General features: G+C 49.7%; 1 protein-coding gene across 5 annotated transcripts in view; it reads left to right on the forward strand.

The window, feature by feature from the left end:
* The window catches only part of ofd1 (OFD1 centriole and centriolar satellite protein), a 180,605-nt gene that overhangs the window by 103,583 nt on the left and 55,582 nt on the right, over nt 1-21,440 (forward strand). For all 5 annotated transcript variants that reach the window (XM_038802471.1, XM_038802467.1, XM_038802470.1 and 2 more), the window contains exons 16-18: nt 5,854-6,480; nt 14,995-15,139; nt 17,866-17,957. In XM_038802471.1, coding sequence (XP_038658399.1) covers nt 5,854-6,480; nt 14,995-15,139; nt 17,866-17,957 — 864 coding nt within the window. The remainder of the gene's footprint in view (nt 1-5,853; nt 6,481-14,994; nt 15,140-17,865; nt 17,958-21,440) is intronic.

A 21,440-nucleotide genomic window follows, 5' to 3' on the forward strand; every position in this document is an offset into this window, starting at 1 on the left:
CCCCCCCCTCCCTCCCCCCCCCCCCCCCCCCTTTTCTCCCCGGGTTGCTGCTGTTCCGGCCTCCGGTTCCTATCTCTGATCCAGAAAGTCAAGGAAGGGCTGCCACCGCCGGAAGAACCCCTGTACCGACCCTCTCAGGGCGAATTTGATTCTTTCCAATTGGATGAAGCTTGCCATGTCGTTTAACCAGGTGTTAACGCTTGGTGGCCTTGTGTCCCTCCACTGAATCAAGATCCTTCTCCGAGCTACCAAGGACGCAAAGGCCAATATTCCGGCCTCCCTTGCCTCCTGTACTCCTGGCTCCACCCCAACCCCAAAAATCGCTAGCCCCCACCCTGGTTTGACCCTGGTTCCCACCACTCTCGATACCGTCCCCGCCACCCCCTCCCAGAACTCTTCCAGTGCCGGGCACATCCAGAACATATGTACATGGTTCGCAGGGCTTCCCGAACACCTAACACACCTGTCCTCCCCCCCGAAGAACCGACTCATCCTAGTCCCCGTCATATGGGCTCTGTGCAGCACCTTAAATTGGATGAGGCCCAACCTTGCGCACGACGACGACGAATTGACCCTCTCTAGGGCATCCGCCCATGTCCCATCTTCTATCTGCTCTCCCAGCTCCGCTTCCCACTTGTCTTTCAGCTCCTCTATCGGTACCTCCTCCACCTCCTGCATTATTTTGTAGATGTCCGAGACCTTCCCTTCTCCGACCCAGGCCCCTGACAGCACCCTATCACTCGCCCCTCCATCGGGAAGCAAGGGGAATCCTTCCACCTGTCGTCTGGCAAATGCCTTCACCTGCAGGTATCTAAACGTGTTCCCCGGGGGGAGCTCAAACCTCTCCTCCAGCTCTCCCAGGCTCGCAAACCTCCCCTCTATGAACATGTCCCTCAGTTGCCTGATGCCCGCCCTGTGCCAGCTCTGGAATCCCCCGCCAGTGTTCCCCGGGACAAATCTGTGGTTCCCTCTCAGTGGCGCCGCCATCAGACCCCCCACTTCCCCCCTGTGTCGCCTCCACTGCCCCCAGATTTTAAGGGTGGCCGCCACTACCGGACTCGTGGTATACCTTGTGGGGGGGAGCGGCCATGGTGCCGTTACTAGCGCCCCCAGGCTTGTATTGCCGCAGGACGCCCTCTCCATACGTTTCCAAGCTGCCCCCTCCCCCTCCATCACCCACTTGCGCACCATCGCTGCGTTCGCCGCCCAGTAGTATCCGGAAAGATTGGGTAGCGCTAATCCTCCACTGTCCCTACTCCGTTCCAAGAAAATCCTTCTCACTCTAGGGGTGCCATGCGCCCACACATAGCCCATAATGCTGCTAGTTACCTTCTTGAAGAAGGCCCTGGGGAGGAAGATGGGCAAGCACTGGAACAGAAACAAGAACCTCGGGAGGACCGTCATTTTGACTGACTGCACCCTCCCTGCTAGCGACAGCGGTACCATGTCCCACCTCTTGAACTCCTCCTCCATCTGCTCCACCAGCCTTGAAAAGTTCAGCTTGTGGAGGGTCCCCCAGTTCCTTGCCACCTGCACCCCCAAGTACCTGAAGCTCTTTACTGCTCTCCTAAAGGGGAGCCGCCCAATTCCCTCCCCCTGATCTCCCGGGTGTATCACAAAGACCTCACTTTTACCCACATTTAATTTATATCCCGAAAAGTCCCCAAACTCCGCTAGTATTTCCATTACCTCCGGCATTCCCCCTTCCGGATCCGCCACATACAACAACAAATCATCCGCATAGAGTGATACCCGATGCTCCTCCCCTCCCCTTGTCAGTCCTCTCCAACCCCCTGAACCCCTCAGTGCCATCGCCAACGGTTCGATCGCTAATGCAAATAGTAAGGGGGATAGGGGGCATCCCTGCCTGGTACCTCGATGGAGTCCAAAATACTCCGACCTCCTCCCGTTTGTAACCACACTCGCCATCGGGGCCGAATACAGCAGCTTCACCCACTTGATAAATCCCTCCCCAAACCCAAACCGTTCCAGCGTCTCCCACAGGTATTCCCACTCCACCCTATCGAATGCCTTCTCCGCATCCAGTGCTACCACTATCTCAGCCTCCCCCTCCACTGCTGGCATCATAATTACATTCAACAGCCTCCGGACATTTGTATTAAGTTGTCGTCCCTTTACGAAACCCGTCTGGTCCTCATGGATTACCCCTGGCACACAATCCTCTATTCTGGTTGCCAGGACCTTTGCCAACAGTTTGGCATCTACATTCAAGAGGGAGATAGGCCTATAGGACCCGCACTGTACAGGGTCTTTGTCCCGCTTCAGGATCAAGGAGATCAGGGCCTGTGACATTGTCGGGGGCAGAGCCCCCCCCTCCCGCGCCTCATTGAAGGCTCGCACCAGCACTGGACCCACCAAGTCCACATACTTCTTATAAAATTCCACCGGGAACCCATCCGGCCCCGGCGCCTTCCCCGCCTGCATCTGGCCTATCCCTTTAACTAGTTCCTGCAGCTCTATCGGCGCCCCCAGCCCCTCCACCCGTTCCTCCTGGACCTTTGGGAACCTCAATCTATCGAGGAAGTTCTCCATTCCCCCCCTCCTCCTGGGCGGCTCAGACCGGTACAATTCCCTGTAGAAATCCCTGAAGACCCCGTTCACCTCTTGCCCCTTCTGCACTACGTTCCCTCCCTTCTCTCTCACTCCCCCAATCTCTCTGGCTGCATCTCGCTTGCGCAGCTGGTGTGCTAGCATCCTGCTCGCCTTTTCCCCGTACTCATAGACCGCACCCTGTGCCCTTCTCCATTGCGTCTCCGCCTTCCTAGTGGTCAGTAGGTCAAACTGGGCCTGTAAACTGCGCCGCTCCCTCAACAGCCCCTCCTCTGGTGTCTCCGCATATCTCCTGTCCACTTCTATAAGTTCCCCCACCAGTCTCTCCCTCTCCTGCCTCTCCTTCCTTTCTCTGTGTGCCCTTATGGAGATCAGCTCTCCTCTGATCACTGCTTTCAGGGCCTCCCAGACTACCCCCACCTTCACCTCGCCCGTGTCGTTCGTGCCCAGATATCTCTCAATGCCCTTCCGGACCCTTCCGCACACCTCATCGTCTGCCAGCAGCCCCACATCCAGGCGCCACAGCGGGCGCTGGTCCCGTGCTTCCCCCAGTTCTACCTCTACCCAGTGTGGTGCATGGTCCGAAATCGCAATGGCCGAGTACTCCGTGTCCTGCACTCTCGAAATCAGCCCCCTGCTCAGTACAAAAAAGTCTATTCTGGAGTACACCCTGTGGACGTGGGAGAAAAAAGAATACTCCCTCGCCCTTGGCCTGCCAAATCTCCAAGGGTCTACCCCCCCCATCTGCTCCATGAACCCCCTTAGTACCTCCGCCGCTGCCGGCCTCCTATTCGTCCTGGAACTCGATCTGTCCAGCCCAGGGTCGAGCACTGTGTTGAAGTCCCCCCCCATGATCAGGCCTCCTGCCTCCAGACCCGGAATGAGGCCCAACAGGCGCCTCATAAAACCCGCGTCATCCCAATTCGGGGCATACACATTCACCAGCACCACATTCTCTCCCTGCAGCCTACCCTTCACCATCACGTACCTACCCTCCTTATCTGCTACCACCTGCGCCGCCACGAACGACACCCTCTTTCCCACCAAAATCGCCACCCCCCGGTTCTTTGCGTCCAAGCCTGAGTGGAACACCTGTCCCACCCACCCCCTTCTCAGGCGCACCTGGTCTACTACTCTCAAGTGAGTCTCCTGCAACATTGCCACATCCGCCTGCAGTCCCTTTAGGTGTGAAAAAACCCTTGATCTCTTGACCGGTCCGTTCAGCCCCCTCACATTCCAAGTAATCAACCGGGTCGCGGAGCGACCCGTCCCTTTCCCCTGTCTATTAGCCATGTTCTGTCCCCTGTTCGCCCCGGGTCGACCCTCCCCTTCTGACCCGTTCCCCATGGCGATGGCCCCCCCCCCTCTCTCCTCCCGTTCTTCCCTTCCCGTCCTCAGCCTTTCCAGCAGCAACCCGGTATCCCCCCCTAACCCCCCTTCCCCCCCCCCCCCCCCTGGCTAGGACCCCTCCTAGCCGCAGTGTATCCACCATCGTACTCCCGAGAGTCAGCTGGTTTTCGCTGACCCGGCTGCCCCTGCCACACTCCGACTCCTCCCGATGTGGGGGGGGAGGGGCCTCTCCCCCCCCTTGCCATCCCTCTCTGACTCCGCTTCAGCGCGGGAAAAGCCGCCATTGCTGGCCACACCCCACTCTTCTCTCCTCCCCCTTCCTCCGTCCCGCGCGCGGGAAACAGGGGAGAGCCCGCGCTTTCGCCCGGCCACACCCTACCCCGCCATCTTCAATTCCACCCCCGTCCCCATCCACACCGATAACAAAGCCCCCTTAAAACGAGAGGAAGAAAAAAGAGAGAAAAAGAAAACACGCATAACCCACTTGCTCCCCCCCGTCCCGCCTCCCCAACTTAACAATATAACAATATAAATAACAAATCGCAAATAAATACATAAATACATAACTATGCCTGCATAACTAAATAACTAAATAACTACCCAATAATAACGTACTTAACCAACAGTAACCATAACCCTTAAAGAACAGATCAAAAAACAGTAAAAAAAAAGCCCCCCCTACAACAACAATAATTAAGGGAAGTTGGCAACGGGAAGAGACACACAAAAAGGAACAAAGAAATCCCCCATAACACAAGTTTCAAAGAAACCAAACGATCCATCAACTTTAACCAAGTTCCGACCTGGCCTAAGAAAGACATGGGCCACTTGATCAGTCAAGGGTACTCGGGCGGCCTCGACCGCCGGCGTTCCCAAGTTCTAGTTCAGGTCCAGCTTTTCCTCCCGAACAAAAGTCCATGCCTCCTCTGGGGTCTCAAAGTAATGGTGCTGGTCCTTGTAGGTGACCCACAAGCGCGCTGGCTGCAGCATTCCAAACTTGATCCTTTTTGCGTGCAGCACCGCCTTCGTTCGGTTAAACCGGGCCCGCCGCTTTGCCACCTCCGCACTCCAGTCCTGATATATCCGCACCGTCGAATTCTCCCATTTGCTGCTTTTCTCCCTCTTGGCCCACCTCAGCACTTTCTCCCGATCGCAGAAACGCTGGAACCGCACCAGCACCGCCCTCGGGGGCTCGTTTGCCCTAGGCCGCCTAGCCATGACCCGATATGCTTCTTCCAGCTCCAGGGGCGGTGGACCGGCCCCCTCTCCCATCAGGGAGCTCAACATCTCCGCTACATATTTCGGGAGATCAGGCCCCTCCAGGCCTTCTGCTAGGCCCAGGATCCTCAAGTTCCTCCGCCTCATTCGCGTGTCCAGCTCCTCAAAGCGGCTCTGCCATTTCAGGTGGAGTGCCTCGTGCACCTCCACCTTTCCCACGAGGACCGTGGCTTCCTCCTCCCTCACCGCCATCTCCTGCTGCAGCTCTCTTATCGACGCCTCTTGGGTCGCCTGGGCCCCCATCAGCCTTGTGGTCGTCGCGTTCATGGACTCTAAGAGTTCCACTTTCAGCTCCGTAAAACACCGGAGGAGAGCGGCCTGCTGCTCCTCCGCCCATTTTCTCCAATCTTCTAGTGCGCCACCGGCCGCCATTTTGGTCTTCTTCCCCCGCTTTTTTTGGGGAGCTGCTGCCGCTTTTTTTGTCGCCCCTCTCCGAGTACCGACCATAAGGTTGGTCTCACTCTCCTCAGGGAGCCTTCCCCCACCGGGATTCGTCTTTACAGTACCGTCGGGGCCCTCCAATCGGCCCTTAAACACCTTTGTCGCAGGAGCTGCCAAATGTGCGACTTAGCTGGTCATAGCCGCAACCGGAAGTCCGCTACCCTTATTTCTAATTGTGCATTCTGCTTTCCTCTCTGTTTTCTTGACTTGCAGCTTTAGAGAACGAAATTTACCGCAATCCAAAATCTTCTCTGGTTGACCGGTCAAGCATTGACCTCAGTGCTGACAGAATTGTACCTCGTGACATTTATGTAGAAGCTGGTTTACATAGGAGTCAGATAGCACCTGAAGATGGCCTCTTTTATCCAGGCTATGGTATATGTGCAAACTACGGCAAGTACACTGAAACACAAACACAATGTTCCTCACCAGATTCTGACCAGGATTTTGTGGCAGGAGCCAAGGCTCGAATAAAGGAACTGGAAAAAGAGTCTGAGAACCTAGAGGAAGCCTACAGAAACTACCAAAACAGAATTATTCAAGCTGCTATTCAAAAGAGTTCAGAAACTTGTGCTTTTTCTCCGTTGCCAATAAACAATATTCTCAGTAAAATTCCAGCCAGTCACCAGCACAGAGTAACATTTGCAGACAGCGTTTTTACTTTTCAACAGCTAGAACGCACTGCAAGAAGGCAACTATATGGGGAAAGTCATCAACAAATAACTAAAATTGAAGAACACCAAACTCCCTCTGCAAGTCAGTTTACATCTCCAGGATGCTGCTCTTCAACACCTTACAAACGTAAATTTGAATATGACAAGTGCAGGCCAATTACAGAAGGTAGGATTTGTCATGTGCCATGAAATACCAAATTTTAATGGTGTGAGATATATAGTTAGCGTGACCCTGAAACCATAGTGGTATTTGTATAACAAATTTCAAACCTCTTTTTAGAAGCCTCCAGTATAACGGCATAATTATAATACAGTATAGAGAATTAAAGTGAGAAAAATTACTCCAAGTAGATTTACCTAATCAATCTACTTGACAAATTACTCAATATTCCACACTTATAATGCTATTTCTCACAAATGCATTAATGGCTAACTGTTTACAGCTTTGTTACACCTAAGGTGCTTTATTTACTTTGCCAATAGCATTCTAATTTTGTAATGGCAAACGGAAGTACAGCTTTTTGATTTTCCCCTCGCTGAGCAATTAGCAGTTATCTGCTGGAGTAATGGTCTAGAAGGAATTTGTATTAAACAAGCTCAATTGACACCAGTTAAACTGATTTCACTTTGGGCCCAAACAGATGGGGGAAGAGAGAAGACTTTTGTTCCATCAGTTTGGATTGGATTTTGAGCACTGGCACTGGTCAAAGAGGCTCTGAACTGCCTAATCTAACAATCACTTTGCGTGTTGCTAGATCTGTTCAAAATCTATCCCATTTAGCACTGTGGTTGTGCCACACAACAGAGAGGGTATCCTCTGTGAAGACAAGACTTCGCCTCCACAAGGGCTGAGCAGCGGTCACTCCTGCCAATCACTTTCATGGACAGATGCATATGTGACCGATAGATTGGTGAGAAGAGGCAAAGTAGGTTTTTCCTTCGTATTAGTTCCCTCACCATCTACCAAAGATCTACATCCTTTAGGACTCAACCAGCTCAGTCAATAGTGATGCTACCAAATCACTCTTGGCGATGGACATTGAAGTCCCCACCCAGAGTAATTTTGTTTCCTTGCACCTTCAGTGTTCGTCCTGCAGAGCATTGAATCATCAGTTGATGGGGGAACGATAGGGATATCCGAGATTTCCTTACCCATGTTTGACCTGATGTCATGAGACTTCATGGCATGCAGTGTCGATGGTGGGGACTCCCAGGGTAACTCCCTCCCGACTGTATACCACTGTGCCGCTACCAAGCAATGCCAAGGTATACACAATAAAGGGTAGGGTACTGAAAAGTGGTAGAGGAACTGAGGGACCTGAGAGTTCATGTCCTCAGATCCTGTAGGTAGCTGAACAGGTAAATAAAGTGATTAAGAAGACATATGATTGCTTTCATTTATTTGATGAGGCATATGAGTATAAGAAGAAGGAAGTAATGTTTGAACTGTATAAAACATTTGTTGCATTACTGTGTACCATTCTGGTCACCACTATACAGGAAGGATGTGATCGCACAAGAGTGAATGCAGAGGAGATTTTACAAGGATGTTTCTAGGAATAGAAAATGTAACATCTGAAGAAGGGTTGTTTTAATTGCAGTTGTACCTACAGGGTGACAGACCAAGAACTGGAGGGTGGGATGAAGCTGGATAATACTTTTTTGGCTGCCATAGATATAATGGGCTGAGTAGCAGACTTCTGTTGCATAAGTTTTTTTCTGTTTTTATGTATACAGGTTGAGCATCCCTTATCCGAAATGCCTGGGGCCGAGTGTGTATCAGATTTTGGAATTTTTCAGATTTTTGAATATAATGTGCATCTGCTTTAATCCCCTTAACAATAACAACAATCCCATCCTCCCACCACCCCAAACAACGGCCCACCTGTCAATATATATTCATCCAATAAAACAAACCTTCCCACGGTGGAAACAAGAAACAAAGGAGGAAAGGAGTCTGGGACTGCCCATGGTCACCCTAGAGTCCACCCCCCCCCCCCCCACTCAACGCCGTCCAACCTCTGAAAGAGTACCATATGTGATACCCAAGAGTTGTAAACCCCCCCCCCCCCCCCCTCCCCTCCCCTCCAACTCCTCCCGCCCACTGCCTCTTGTAAAACTCCTCCCCTCAACCCTGGTTCCTTCCCCCCAACTTTCCACCCCGGTACCCTGTTCTGCCAGGTTCTGATGGCCGCAGCCCCTCCCCCCCACCTCACTCCCGTTCACTGGTCGGTTCCCTTTCCCCCTTGCCCAGCCCTAGGGAAGCCCAGAAATCCCCTTTTAGCGCACGCACCCCGCATATCCACCTACACCCCAAAGAGCCCTCACTTCGAGTGCAAGTCCCATCACTTCCCTTGTCCAAATATATACACCGTTGGCTCCTTTAGCCCATACACCCGGACGCAGTGAAACAAAAAAGAAGAGACAAAAAAGAAGAAAATACAGTCCTTTTTTTTTAAATATAATTTTTATTGGAATTTTTTACAGAAAATATAAAACATAACGACAAACAATGAAATGCAACAAAATAACCCATAATAACTGTAACACCCCCAGACCATATGTATCCCATCCCCCCCACCCCCCCCAACCCCAATGAGCAACAAAAGAACTTAAAAATAAATTAAAATTAAATAAACAAACATAGTCTTTGTCCGCCCCCCCCCCCTCCCTTTTCCCTCCCCCTTCCCCCCCTCCCCCCCGGGTTGCTGCTGCTACTGTCCCTGTACCCTATCGTTGAGCCAGAAAGTCGAGAAAAGGTTGCCACCGCCTAAAGAACCCTTGTACCGACCCTCTCAGGGCGAATTTGACCTTCTCGAGCTTAATGAAACCCGCCATGTCATTGATCCAGGTCTCCACGCTTGGGGGCCTCGCATCCTTCCATTGTAGCAAGATCCTTCAAGAAAATACAGTCCTGAGGTTACATCAGCACATGGCCATTTTTCAATTTCTCAGTTCTGCCACAGTCCTTCTGCCTTTGCAAACTCCTCCACTGCTTCCGCCGTTCCAAAATAAACGTCCTTGAGCTTATAAGTCACCCTCAGCTTCGCTGGATATACAATGCCGCACTGCACCTTGCTGATGTACAGTGCCCTCTTCACCCGGTTGAAAGTAGCCCGCCTCCTCGCCAGCTCCACCGTAAAGTCCTGGTATGCATGTATACCAGCTCCAGCCCACTGCACCACCCGCTTTTGCTTGGCCCAGCACAGGACCTTCTCCTTCACACTGTACCTACGGAAGCACAAAGTCACTACTCTTGGCGGCTCACCCGCCTTTGGTACAGGCCTCCCTGACCGATGAGCCCGATCCAGTTCATATCGGGAGGGATCCTCCCCCTGCCCCAATAGTTTCGCCAGCATAGCGGCAAAATACTCCGTCGGCCTCGGCCCTTCAACTCCTTCGGGCAGCCCCACAATCCTCAAATTCTGTCGCCTGGACCTGTTTTCCAGGTCTTCCAATTTTCCTCGCAGATCCTTGTTCACCTCCAGCACCTTCTGCATCTCCTTCCCCATCGAGGTAAGTTGATCACCGTGCTGCGCCACTGTCTCCTCCACTACCTTCAGCGCCTCCCCTTGCGCCTGCACCTCCGCCACTGCAGTCGCTACCGCCGTCGTCACCGGGGAAATCGCCTCCTCCACCAGCACACTCAAAACCTCCCTCATCTCCTTCCTCATCGCCTCCAAGTGTTTTGTAAACTGCCTTTCGAATTCTGCAGCCATCACCTTGGCTATTTCTTCAGCCTTCAGCAATGCGGCCTCCCCTGGTGCTCCAGCCTCCTTTTTCCCTGGTGACCCCCGTGGTGACCTCTCCACACCCCGACGGGCCCTCAGCTGCTTTTTTAACGGCCGTTTTCTTACCGACCCTTGACATCTTCTTCTGCTGTACCTCCCCTGCGCCTTCTCCGTGCCTTTGACGCCTCCGTGGACCCTGGGACCGGGCTTAAAGCCCCGAAAATGCCGTTCCCGAACGGGAGCCCTCCGTTGCGCGGCCGCCTCTTGCCCGCCATCACCGGAAGTCCCCTTCAATCTGTATATTATATGTTAAGAAACAATTTACTTTCAGTTTTCCCCTTTGAGTTACTAATACTAAATACGCAATAGTAGGGGGCTGGATTCTCCGCAGCCTTGCGCTGAAATCGTGTTTGGTGCAGGGGCGGAGATTCGACGTTGCCAACTGGATCGCGACCAGTGCCGCTCCGACGATTCTCTGGGCTCCGGACAATCGCTTGTCCGTGAATCATGCCGTGCGGCTGGGGGATTTGCCAGAGGCCCTCCCAGAGATACTCGGATTCCGACCGGCTGATTTCCCGACGGTGTGTTTCTAACCACGTATGGCTGTCGTGACTCTCGCGTGGTGGCTGCGGACTCAGTCCATGGGCGCCCTGGTGGGGGGGGATCCAGTACCGGGGGGAGCCCTATGGGCGGCCGGGGCAGTGATCGGGCTGGTCCGATGCAGCGGAATGTGACATATGGGGGGGCTGACTTCCTTGGTCTTGGTCCGTTGTCCGAGTGCGCATGGTGCTCGGCGCGGCTGCTGGAGGCCACCGCATTGCGCATGCGTGGACTCGGAACTGGAAGTGCAGGGGCCCGTATCTGCAGCCAAAGCTGTGTGAATTACTCCGGGTCTCTGCTAGCCTCTTCAAGATAAGTGAGTAGCTCTTTATTTTTTGCAGGAAACTGGGGATTGAAATGCCACCGTTTTTACACTGGCGTGGGGACATAGCCCCATGTTTGGAGAATCCAGCCCAGGGTGTTTCATCATAAATGTTTATTTCACCATAAATTATTGACACTTAGTTACTATGTTATACTCCATCTTGTGGCCTGCATGCACAATTGCAAAATTCATTAAATTATGACAAGTGAGTTTTAACGGTAAATTGAAACTCAAATTAAAGTAATAACCTTCTGGATGTAAAGGGAAACAAATGAACGAATCTTATATATTAAAAAGGAGTTAGAGCATGGATATGATATTTACCAATGTCACAAAGTGGAAAACATTATGTTTTCAACCTGGTTAGTCTGTCTATAAATATCTCAGTAACTCAGGAACTTAGTTCCTTAGCCAGCACCTTCCAAACCACGACCAATACCATCTAGAAGGACAAGCGCAGTAGATACCTGGGAATTCCACCACCTGTAGGTTTCCCTCCAAGTCACTCACCACTCTGACTTGGAAATATATCACCGTTTCTTCACTGTCACTGGGGCAACATTCTGGAACTCCCTAACAGTACGGTGGGTGTACCTAAACCTCAAGGACTACAGCGGTTCAAGAAAGCAACTCGCCACCTTCTGAAGGGCAACTAGAGTTGGGCAATAAATGCTGGCCTAACCAACGACTCCCACATCCCGTAAATTAATTTTTAAAAATCTCAATAACTAATCTGTATGCACCTCAAAAACTGATGGACGTATTTCAACAAAATTTGGTATACAAGTGGTGCATGGCACATGGTATGGTTGATTATATTTTGGGGAAGATGTGGATCTGCATCCTCTAATTTTGTAAAGGATCAGTCTTTTATGTTTGTTCACTGGATGTGGACGCCACTGACAAGGCCAGCATTTATTGTCCATCCCTAATTGCCCATGAGCAGGTCATAGTAAGCTACCTCTTGAACTGCTGCAATCCATGTGACGTAAGGACACCCACAGTGATGTGAGAGATGGGAGGGGTGGAGAGAGTTCCAATATTTTGACTCAACAACAGTGAAGGAATAGCAATAGATTTCCAAGCCAGGGTGGTGAGTAGCTTGGAGGGGAACTTCCAGGTGATGGTGTTCCTATTTATCTGATCCTTTTGTCCTTGATGGTAGTGGTCATGGGTTTGGAAGGTGGTGTTTGAGGAGTCTTGGTGAGTTTCTGCAGTGCATCATGTACATAACGACAGCACTGTGTGCGGTGGTTTGGGGGGGGGGGGGGTGTCAGGCAGTAAATTAATGTTTGTGGAAGGGGTGCAATTAAACGAGCTGCTTTGAACTGGATGGTGTCGAGCTTCTTGAGTGTTGTTTTTGAAGCTTCAAAATTCCAGAAAGTGAGAATATTCTATCACACACCTGATTTGTACCTTGTAGATGAAACAAAAGAGAAAATGCTGGAAAATCTCAGCCCGTCTGGCAGCATCTGTAGGGAGAGAAAAGAGCTAATGTTTCGAGTCCAATGACTCTTTGTCAAAGCCTTGTAGATGTACCTTGTAGATGGTGAACAGTCCGGAGGTGAGTTAGTCACCTCAGGATTTTTAGCCTCTGACCTGCTGTTGATGTCACAATATTAATATGGCTAGTCCAGTTCAGTTTCTGGTCAGTGGTAACCCCCAGGATAGGATGTTGATAGTGGGGGATTCAGTGTTTGGAATGCCATTGAATGTCAAGGGGCAATGGATGGGTTCTCTCTTGTTAGAATTGGTTGTTGCCAGGCACTATAGTGGCGCAAATATTAATTGCCTCTTGTCCATCCAAACCTGGATATTATCCAGGTCTTGCTGCATTTTGACACTGACTGCTTCAGTTTCTGCAGAGTTGTGAATGGTGCTGAACTTTGTGCAGTCATCAACGAACATCTCACCTTATGATGGAAGTAAGGTTATTGATGAAGCAGCTGAAGATGGTTGGGCCTAGGATGACTCCTGTGGTGAATTCCTGGAACTGAGATGGTTCATCTTCAATATCGGCAACCATCTTCCCTTGTTTTAATATGACTCCAATCAGTGGAGGGTTTTCTCCCAGATTCCCAATGACTCCAGTTTTTCCAGGGCTCTTTGATGGCACACTTGATCAAATGTTGCCTTGATGTCAAGGGCAGTTACTCTCGCCTCCAGTGTTGGGGTGTTTTTTATTGAGAATGTTGTTGATTGTTCTAGAATGTTGTAGGTTGTCTTTGTTGCTTTTGGTGGAATTTGCCACCGCTGTCAACTCGGCAGTTTTCAGAGCAGGCCCTCCCCGGCCTTTGTTGCCATTGATTCTCTTCAACACCCCCCCCCCCCCACCCGAACCTTCGGACCTCCCAGCCCATCGAAACCTGTTCGACCAGGCTCCAATGACCCCAGCCCCTCCCCCCACAACGCTCTCATTCACTAGCCAATTAAGCTTGCTAGTGTGGAGGCCTCTGCACAGGCCCCCCTTCTCCCAATCCCCTCCCCCATGCCCAGACCCCTTACAAAATATCATCAGATAAACAGCTAAACAAACCCAGTTGCAAACAAATGAACCCCAGAAAACCACCATTGTGCAAAATCCCAACTCCTAACCTTCCCTCAAACAGGCAACTTCACAGCCTTAAACCACTATTAAAAAACAAAGAAAACTACATACAACCTTCCACCACCCTACCCTCGGTCCACAACCAGACCTCAGTCCCATTTCTCATGTCTGTCCCAGTCCTTCTGCCTATACGAAAGCCTCCGCCGCCTCCACCGTCCCGAAGTAAAAGTCCTTTGAGTTGAGTTGGTGTACCCAACTTCGCTGGATACACCATGCCAAACCTAACACCACTGCTATACATTGTTGCCTTCACTCGACCGAAAGCCGCCCACCTTCTCGCCAGCTCGACGGTTAAGTCCTGGTAGAGACCAGCTCTTGCCCACTGCACCTTCTGCTTCTGTTTCACCCAACTCGGGACCTTCACCTTCACATGATAGCTCTGAAAACAAATTATTACTGCCCTTGGCGGTTCGTTCGTCTTCAGTTTAGGCCTCAACGACCGATCCAGTTCATACTGGTAGGGAACATCCCCCTCCCAGCAGCTCCGCCAATATCTTGGCAAAGTACCCAGTCGACCTCGGGTCCTCCACTCCCTATTTTCAGGTCCTCCACCTTCACTCGCAGTCCTTTGATGGCCTCCCCCACCCTCCGCTGCTCCTCACCCATCAAGGTGAACTGGTTGCTATGCTGCGATAAAGCTTCCTCCATCCCCTTCAGCTTCTCGCCCTGCTCCTGCACTTCGGCCGATGTCTTTAACACCGCCGCCTTCACCGTGGCAATTGCCTCCTCCATCAATACCTTCATTGCTGCCATCATTTCCTTCGTCATCACCTCCATGTGCTTGGAAAACTTTTTGTCAAATTCCACGGCCATCACCTCATTCATCTCTACTGTGAAGGGCGCGGCCGCACCCAGCTATCCAACCTCCGCCATCTTTCCTTTTGCCGGGCTGGCCCTTTTGCTCGATGGGAAACTTTTTCTTGCCCTCTTCTTCCCAACAGCTTTCCTCTGTATTTTTAGACATCCCCCTCCTTCCTTACGTCTTGCACCTGTTCGTCTGAAAATTGTCCCTGGGACTGGGCATTAAATTCCAAAAATCCGATCTTCGAGCAGGAGCTACCCAATGTGTGACTTCCACCTACCATGCCGCCACCGGAAGTCATGGTGTTATTAATGTGTAGTGTTATTGCATCCCTAAGAGTGTTGGACTCCACTAATAAAATTTTATTAGAATAATAGTGATATCCATGCTTTGACTTCTTGCTTCTAAATTGACTCATGCATTTTCCATTTTGGAGAGAAGTCCCATTCTGAATTGAAACAAAAAGAGGAGGGAATGTTTTTATTCTAGTTTATTTTGTATATTTTCAGAACAAAATGATAAAAGGTATAAATAAATCATGAAGTATTTTGAGCATTTTGCTAATATGCATAAATTGCAGCACACATGCTAATAAAACCTTTTTTTAAAAAAAGATGTTGATGGCTCATTTCTGGCCTCCGTTCCTGGTTTGCCTGAACATCAAGTGTCAATGGCAATTAATGAAATCCAATCCTGTGATGTCCACGCAGTCAACACTGAAAACCTTCCTTCATCTGTTGATTATGGTGCCAATGAAAGGTAAAGATCCAAAACACTGGGCAAATATCCCTAATGTCTTTGTGTAAATTATTGTGTACTATTAGACAAATAAATAACAATTTTATAAAACTATCAAGTAATTAAGATAACCAATAAATCAGCAGCATGTATTAAACCTGGCATTTCAATGTCTGTAATCTTTTTATATATTCATTCCTGGACTGTGAACATTGCTGTCTCGGCAGCATTATTAACCACCCCTAATTGCCCTTGATAAGGTAGTTATTGAGACACTTTAATGAACTGCTGCATATGGTACAGGTATGTCCAAAACTATGTAAGGAGGAATTTTCAGGATGCAGCAGGCCTCTTGGGCCATTGTTTAAAATCCGCCTAGACTGTGGGAACAATAGCCTTCTCCTTTTTCCCCCATTTGTTTGGAGCCCCAAGTGAAATCTGTTTAATTGGTGTCGATTTAATTTCTCCATTTTACAGATTATATAATTGATCCAGCATATAATATAATTGCTCTGCTAATTTCTCAGCTCGAGGAAGAAGGTGGTCTCCAAAATAATTCTCTGAAAACTGTACTTCGATAATTAGTATATATAAGTGTGGAATATTGAGCAATTCATCAAGTTGATTAATTAGGTCACTCCACTTGGAGTAATTTTTTTCAATTCAATTTTCTATACTGGGGTCCCCATCTTAATGACCCTCGATGGCTCTGCAGCCCAATTAGTGGCTGAAGGGTGAGAATGGACATGGGACACCATAGGAGTGGGCCACACTCTGCCGTTGCTGTGTCTGCCATCTGTGCGCAGACTTTTTTTTAAAAAAGAGGATGTTAATGTTCAAAGTGACCACGGCAAATGGAGAGCTGGAACCTCGGATAGGATATTAAACCATTAGCTATTAAATTTTAATAGCTTTTATTTTATTACTCAAATTTGTTTTGTCCAAATTTTCAGTTTTTTGCAAAACAAAAGTGTTGCCACCTCTGTTCCTGCCAGGTTGTAGCTGATCAGTTTCAAAGAACAGCTGCCTGCCCCCATGAAAAGGGAGCCCAGAAGAGGAGCTTCCTAATGAACTTGGTACACCCAAATAACAAGGTGGGAATCTTTGCTTTCCCTCCTGACACCTGCTTGGGGAAAATTGTCAGAGTCAGGAACAGAAGTGGCAGACCGGCACGGTGCCATTTCTTTTTGCCGTGCTGTCTCTGTCCCAATTCAGGATGAGAAAATCTGTTCCCGAGAGTATGGTTGTTGATACTGAGGATAACATACCAGTGCATTCTGTTATAATGTGAATAACTCTTAATATCACCAATACACCTGTTCTACATTATTAGTCCTTTATATAGCTGTTCATTTGATTCAATTTTTTAATTCCATGTCATTTTCCATTTTCACCAAATTTGATATCCTTATTAAAACCTGCAAAATGCTACTTTTAAAACAATATATTTAATTCCAAACGCACACAAACACGTTAACGTAGCACAAATTAAACAAAGTACATATAGTTTGTTTGATTTTCCTCCTTTTTAATCCCCACCACACCCCAAGTGACGAATGATCCTCAAACATGGACAGAAACGGCCTCCAACGCATGCAAAACCCTTTCTCTGACCCCCTAAGGGCGAACTTTATCTTATGTAGCCTAAGAAATTCATACAGATCCCCCAACTATGCCGTGATCCCCGGCGGCGCTGCTGACCTTCAACTGAGTAGTATCCGTCGCCGGGCAATTAGGGAGGCAAAGGCCACCACATCAACCCCCTACCCTTTCTGCAGCCCAGCGCCTCTGACATCCCAAAGATTGTCACCATAGCGTCTGGTGTCATCCTCACCCTCACAATCCCCGACAGACTCGCACACCACCTCCCAGAAGCTCCCCGACTTTGCACACCCTCAGAACATGTGAATGTGGTTTGCCAGCCCCTTCCCACACCTCTCACACATCCTCTACTCCTGGGAAAAAAACACTCATCCAGGCCCGAGTCATATGTACCTGATGTACCACCTTAAACTATATAAGGCCATCCTCACACAGAAAGGAGGTTGAGTTGCTTTGATGCATTATCTCGCTCCAAATTCCCCACCCCAAGCTGACCCCTTATCTCCGAATCACCTATAGATATCTCCACTCTCTCTCCTCCTCCTCCCCCCCCCCCCCCCCCCCCCCCCCCCCCCCACCGGCTTGCTCCCCCTCAGCAACTTCCTCCAACCCAGCAAACTCATTCTCATAATGGGGTTAATATCAGGCGGCCCCAGGTCACACTGTCCATGTGGAGTTTGCATTCTCCTCATGTCTGCATGGATCTCACCCCCACAACCCAAAAAGATATGCAAGGTAGGTGGATTGGCCAAATTGCCCCTTAATAAAAAATAAATAATGGGGTTAATATCAACCTATGCCCTAATTTAAAGTGTCTGCCCAATGCTACTTATGCAGTAAATTTGGTCCATGGCGTTCCAACACTTTGGTTATCGAGTACCTGCTTAATGGGTATCTGTATTTTTAGTGACCTGAAATTTTACTTCATTCAGGTGTTCTGTTTAAAATTCATAATTATAACGGTTTTAAAATCATTCATTTTTTTCTGATTTGAACGAACAATGCAAAATGTACAGCTTTGGGCTGATTTTGTATTGGAAAGGACAAAAGAAAAAGTTAATTTCTTAATGTATCACTTTTTGGCAAATGTATTTTTGCTTAACACATCTTGTATCACTTGGCTTTCTCTTTCAATTTTTATCCAGGTCAGAACAACCTCTGGTAGATAATACTGGGTCTCGTCAATCTTCAACAATTCAAAGATTTGAAGAGCAATCCGATGACCATTGTGAAATTGGTAAACTGAATATATGGCAATAAAATTATTGATGGGTCCGTATAATTTTATAGAATGAAAACTCCAAAGGCTGGAATTATAATGGAAAAGTAGAAAAGGGATATCTGATTAGTCCGCATTTGGAACGGAAAAGACATTGTGTAAAATTCTCCGCCTCGCGTCGCCGCAAACGCGAACTGCTCGGGCGGAGAATCAAGCGTATGGCCAGAATTGAGGTGCACACCCGGTGCCGATTCTGGCAACATGCGCCGGTCCCTCGCTGGTGGCGATAACGAGGTTTGCACCCCCACCAGGAGCCACAGGCAAAAAACGACATCTGCATCATTTAAATGTGATTAGTGCATCTGACCCAGTCTGCTCCAAGCCTTCGCGAATCTCCACCCCGCTCAGGTGGAAGTTACGTGGGCTCAGTTTACTACAGGTATTTTCTTTTTAATGTTTTTATTCACGGCATTTAACAAATGTATGCAGACTATCGGGAGAACAACACATCAATCCAGTAAACAACTACAACCCTCCAACCACCCAGATAGCAACACCCAGACATGTCCTACCTTCCCCATTTTAAGCCCCTTACTATCTCCCTCCCCCCTTGCTGACCCCTCAATTTTCCTTGAAGAAATAGGTGAATGGTTTCCACCTCCGGCCGAACCGCTCTACTGACCTCCGCAGAGCGAACGTGACCTTCTCCAACCTCCCGGGATTCTGCCAGGTCACTCACCCACACACATATCCCCGTTTCCAGCAGCTCCGAGTCCCGCCATCATAACAAAATCTGTCTCCGGGCTATCAGGGAGGCAAAGACCAATACATCGGCCTCTCTTTTCCCCTTCTCCCACTTGATTCGGACTCCTGGATCTTCCAACACACCAAATATCGCTAGTTCTGGACTCGGAACCATACCCACACCCAGCACCTCGGACATCTCATCCGAGAACCCCTGCTAGAACCCCCTCAATCTTGGGCCCACCCAGTGTGGACGTGATTCACGCGCCCACACATCGCCCATACCTATCCTCCACCCTCGCAAAGAACCTAGTCATCCTCACCATCGTCATGTGGACCCTAAGCACCACTTTAAACTGGATGAGGCTTAAACTCGCACACAATGAGGATGTGTTCACCCTTCTGAAGGCCTCTGCATTGGGCCTGCCCCCACCTCCCCTCCCAGCTCCTCTTCCCATTAGCGCTTAATATCCTCCACTGGAGCATCTCCTTCTCCACAAATTCCGTATAAATATCTGACACCCTCTCCTCCCCTATTTCGTCCTCCAATAACAGCTTGGCTTGCAACACCGGAGGCAGCAGCCCTGGGAAGGATGTCTCCTCTCGAAATCCTGAACCTGCAAGTACCTAAAACCGTTTCGTTTGGGCAACTCATACAATTCCTCGCACTCCACCAGCCCAGCAAATTTGCCCCCTATAAACAAGTCCCTGAAGTACTCAATCCCCCTCTGTCACCACCCCTGGAACCTCGCATCCAGTCCCGCCAGCACAAACCTATGGTTGTAGCGGATCAGCACCCACAACGACATATCCTCCAACCCAAAATACTGCCTACACTGCCCCAACACCTTGCCGACACCACCACTCAGCTCATGGAGTACCTGGCTGGGGAAAGCTGCAAAGCTGGCAACAACAAAGCCCTCAAACCCGTTCCCCTACATGATGCTGCCTCCACCCGCCCCCAAACCGACCTCTCCTCCACAGCCCACTTTTTCACCATCGCAATATTCACCGCCCAATAATAATTTATCAATTCAGCAACGCAGCCCCCCCCCCCTCACCCACGCTCCAGTAAAGTTCACCGCACCTTCTCCCCCCCCCCCCCACACAATCCTCGCGATCATCCCATTGACTTTCTGAAAAAAAAAGACTAGGGGACAAAGATAAGGAGGTTCTGAAAACACGAACAGAAACCTAGGCAGCATCATCCTTTTCACTGTCTGCACCTGCCCAGCCAGTGACAAGGCAAAATGTTCCATCACTTAAAATCCCCCTCCATTCCCTCCACCATTTGAGCGAAGTTCAATCTATGTAGTTGGGTTCAGCTCCATGCCACTTGAATGCCTAGGTACCTGAAGCTCGCCCAAACCACCCTGATCAACAACTCCCCTAATCTCCTTTTCTGCCTTCTGCCATTGATCAGGAACACCTCACACTTTCCCATGTGCAATTTATATGTAACCTAAAGTACCCTGAATTCACTGGGTTTGTCGACACACCCTCCACCAAGTCTTATACAGCAGCCAGACTCAATCTACAAACCACTGCCCGAACCCAAACCGCCCCAAGCACCTCCAACAAATAGGCCTACTTCACTCGAGCAAAAGCCTCTTCCGCGTCCATCGCCTCCATCCTGCCCCTCCGAGGGTATCATAAACATATTAAGTAACCTCCGCACATTCACCGCCAACTACCTTCCCTTCACAAAACCCGTCTGATCCTCCCCTATCACCTCCAGCACACAGTCCTCAATCTGTGATGCAAGCTCCTTTGCCAATAGCTTGGCAACGACATTCAATAACGATATTGGGCAGTACGACCCACACTGCTCTGGGTCCTTATCCTTCTTTAAAATCAGGGAGATGGAAGCCTGTGACAATGGAGGAGGGAGATCCCCCCCCTCCTCTCTCCTTGCCTCATTCTCACCAGTAGTGACCCCAGCTCCACACCAAACATTTTATAAAACTCTACTGGGAACCTGCCTGGACCTAGGGCCTTGCCTGCTTGCATCGCACCCATGCCATCCATCACCTCCCTCACCCCAATCGGGGCCCCCAGGCCTTGAACTCGCCCCTCCTCTACCTTTGGAAACTCCAACCCATCCAGGAACCACCGCATCCTCTCTTCCCCTATCGAGGGCTCAGACTCATAAACCTCCTATAAAAGGTCCCAAATATCCCATCCAGACCCTCCATGGTCCATCACCCTCTTGCCGCTGCTTGTTTCCTCAACTAATGGGCCAGCATCCTACTCGCCTTCCCCCGTACTCATACATTAACGTTCTGGCCCTCCGCAACTGCCCTATCGCCTTCCCCGTGGACACTAGCTGAAACTACATCTGGAGCTTCTGTCTCTCCTTTTCTGATAATTGCACTTCAACTTGATCTTCACTCTTTGATTTCTCCTCTTGTCTTTTTTTTTCTTTTTTTTAAAATTTAGAATACCCAATTCATTTTTTCCAATTAAGGGGCAATTTAGCATGGCCAATCCACCTAGCATGCACATCTTTAGGTTGTGGGGGCGAAATCCACGCAAACATGGGGAGAATATGCAAATTCCACACGGACAGTGACCCAGAGCCGGGATCGAACCTGGGACCTCGGCTCCGTGAGGCAACAAGGCAAACCCACTGCAACACCGTGCTGCCCTTCTCCTCTTGTCTTAACCTGTGACTTTGCGACCTTGTTATCATACAATCCGGAACAATCCCAGGATATTCGCCCCTCAAAACTTCAGTTGTCTGATTTTCCATTGGCT

This window comes from Scyliorhinus canicula, chromosome 7, assembly GCF_902713615.1.
Source record: "Scyliorhinus canicula chromosome 7, sScyCan1.1, whole genome shotgun sequence".
Taxonomy (NCBI): Eukaryota; Metazoa; Chordata; class Chondrichthyes; order Carcharhiniformes; family Scyliorhinidae; genus Scyliorhinus; species Scyliorhinus canicula.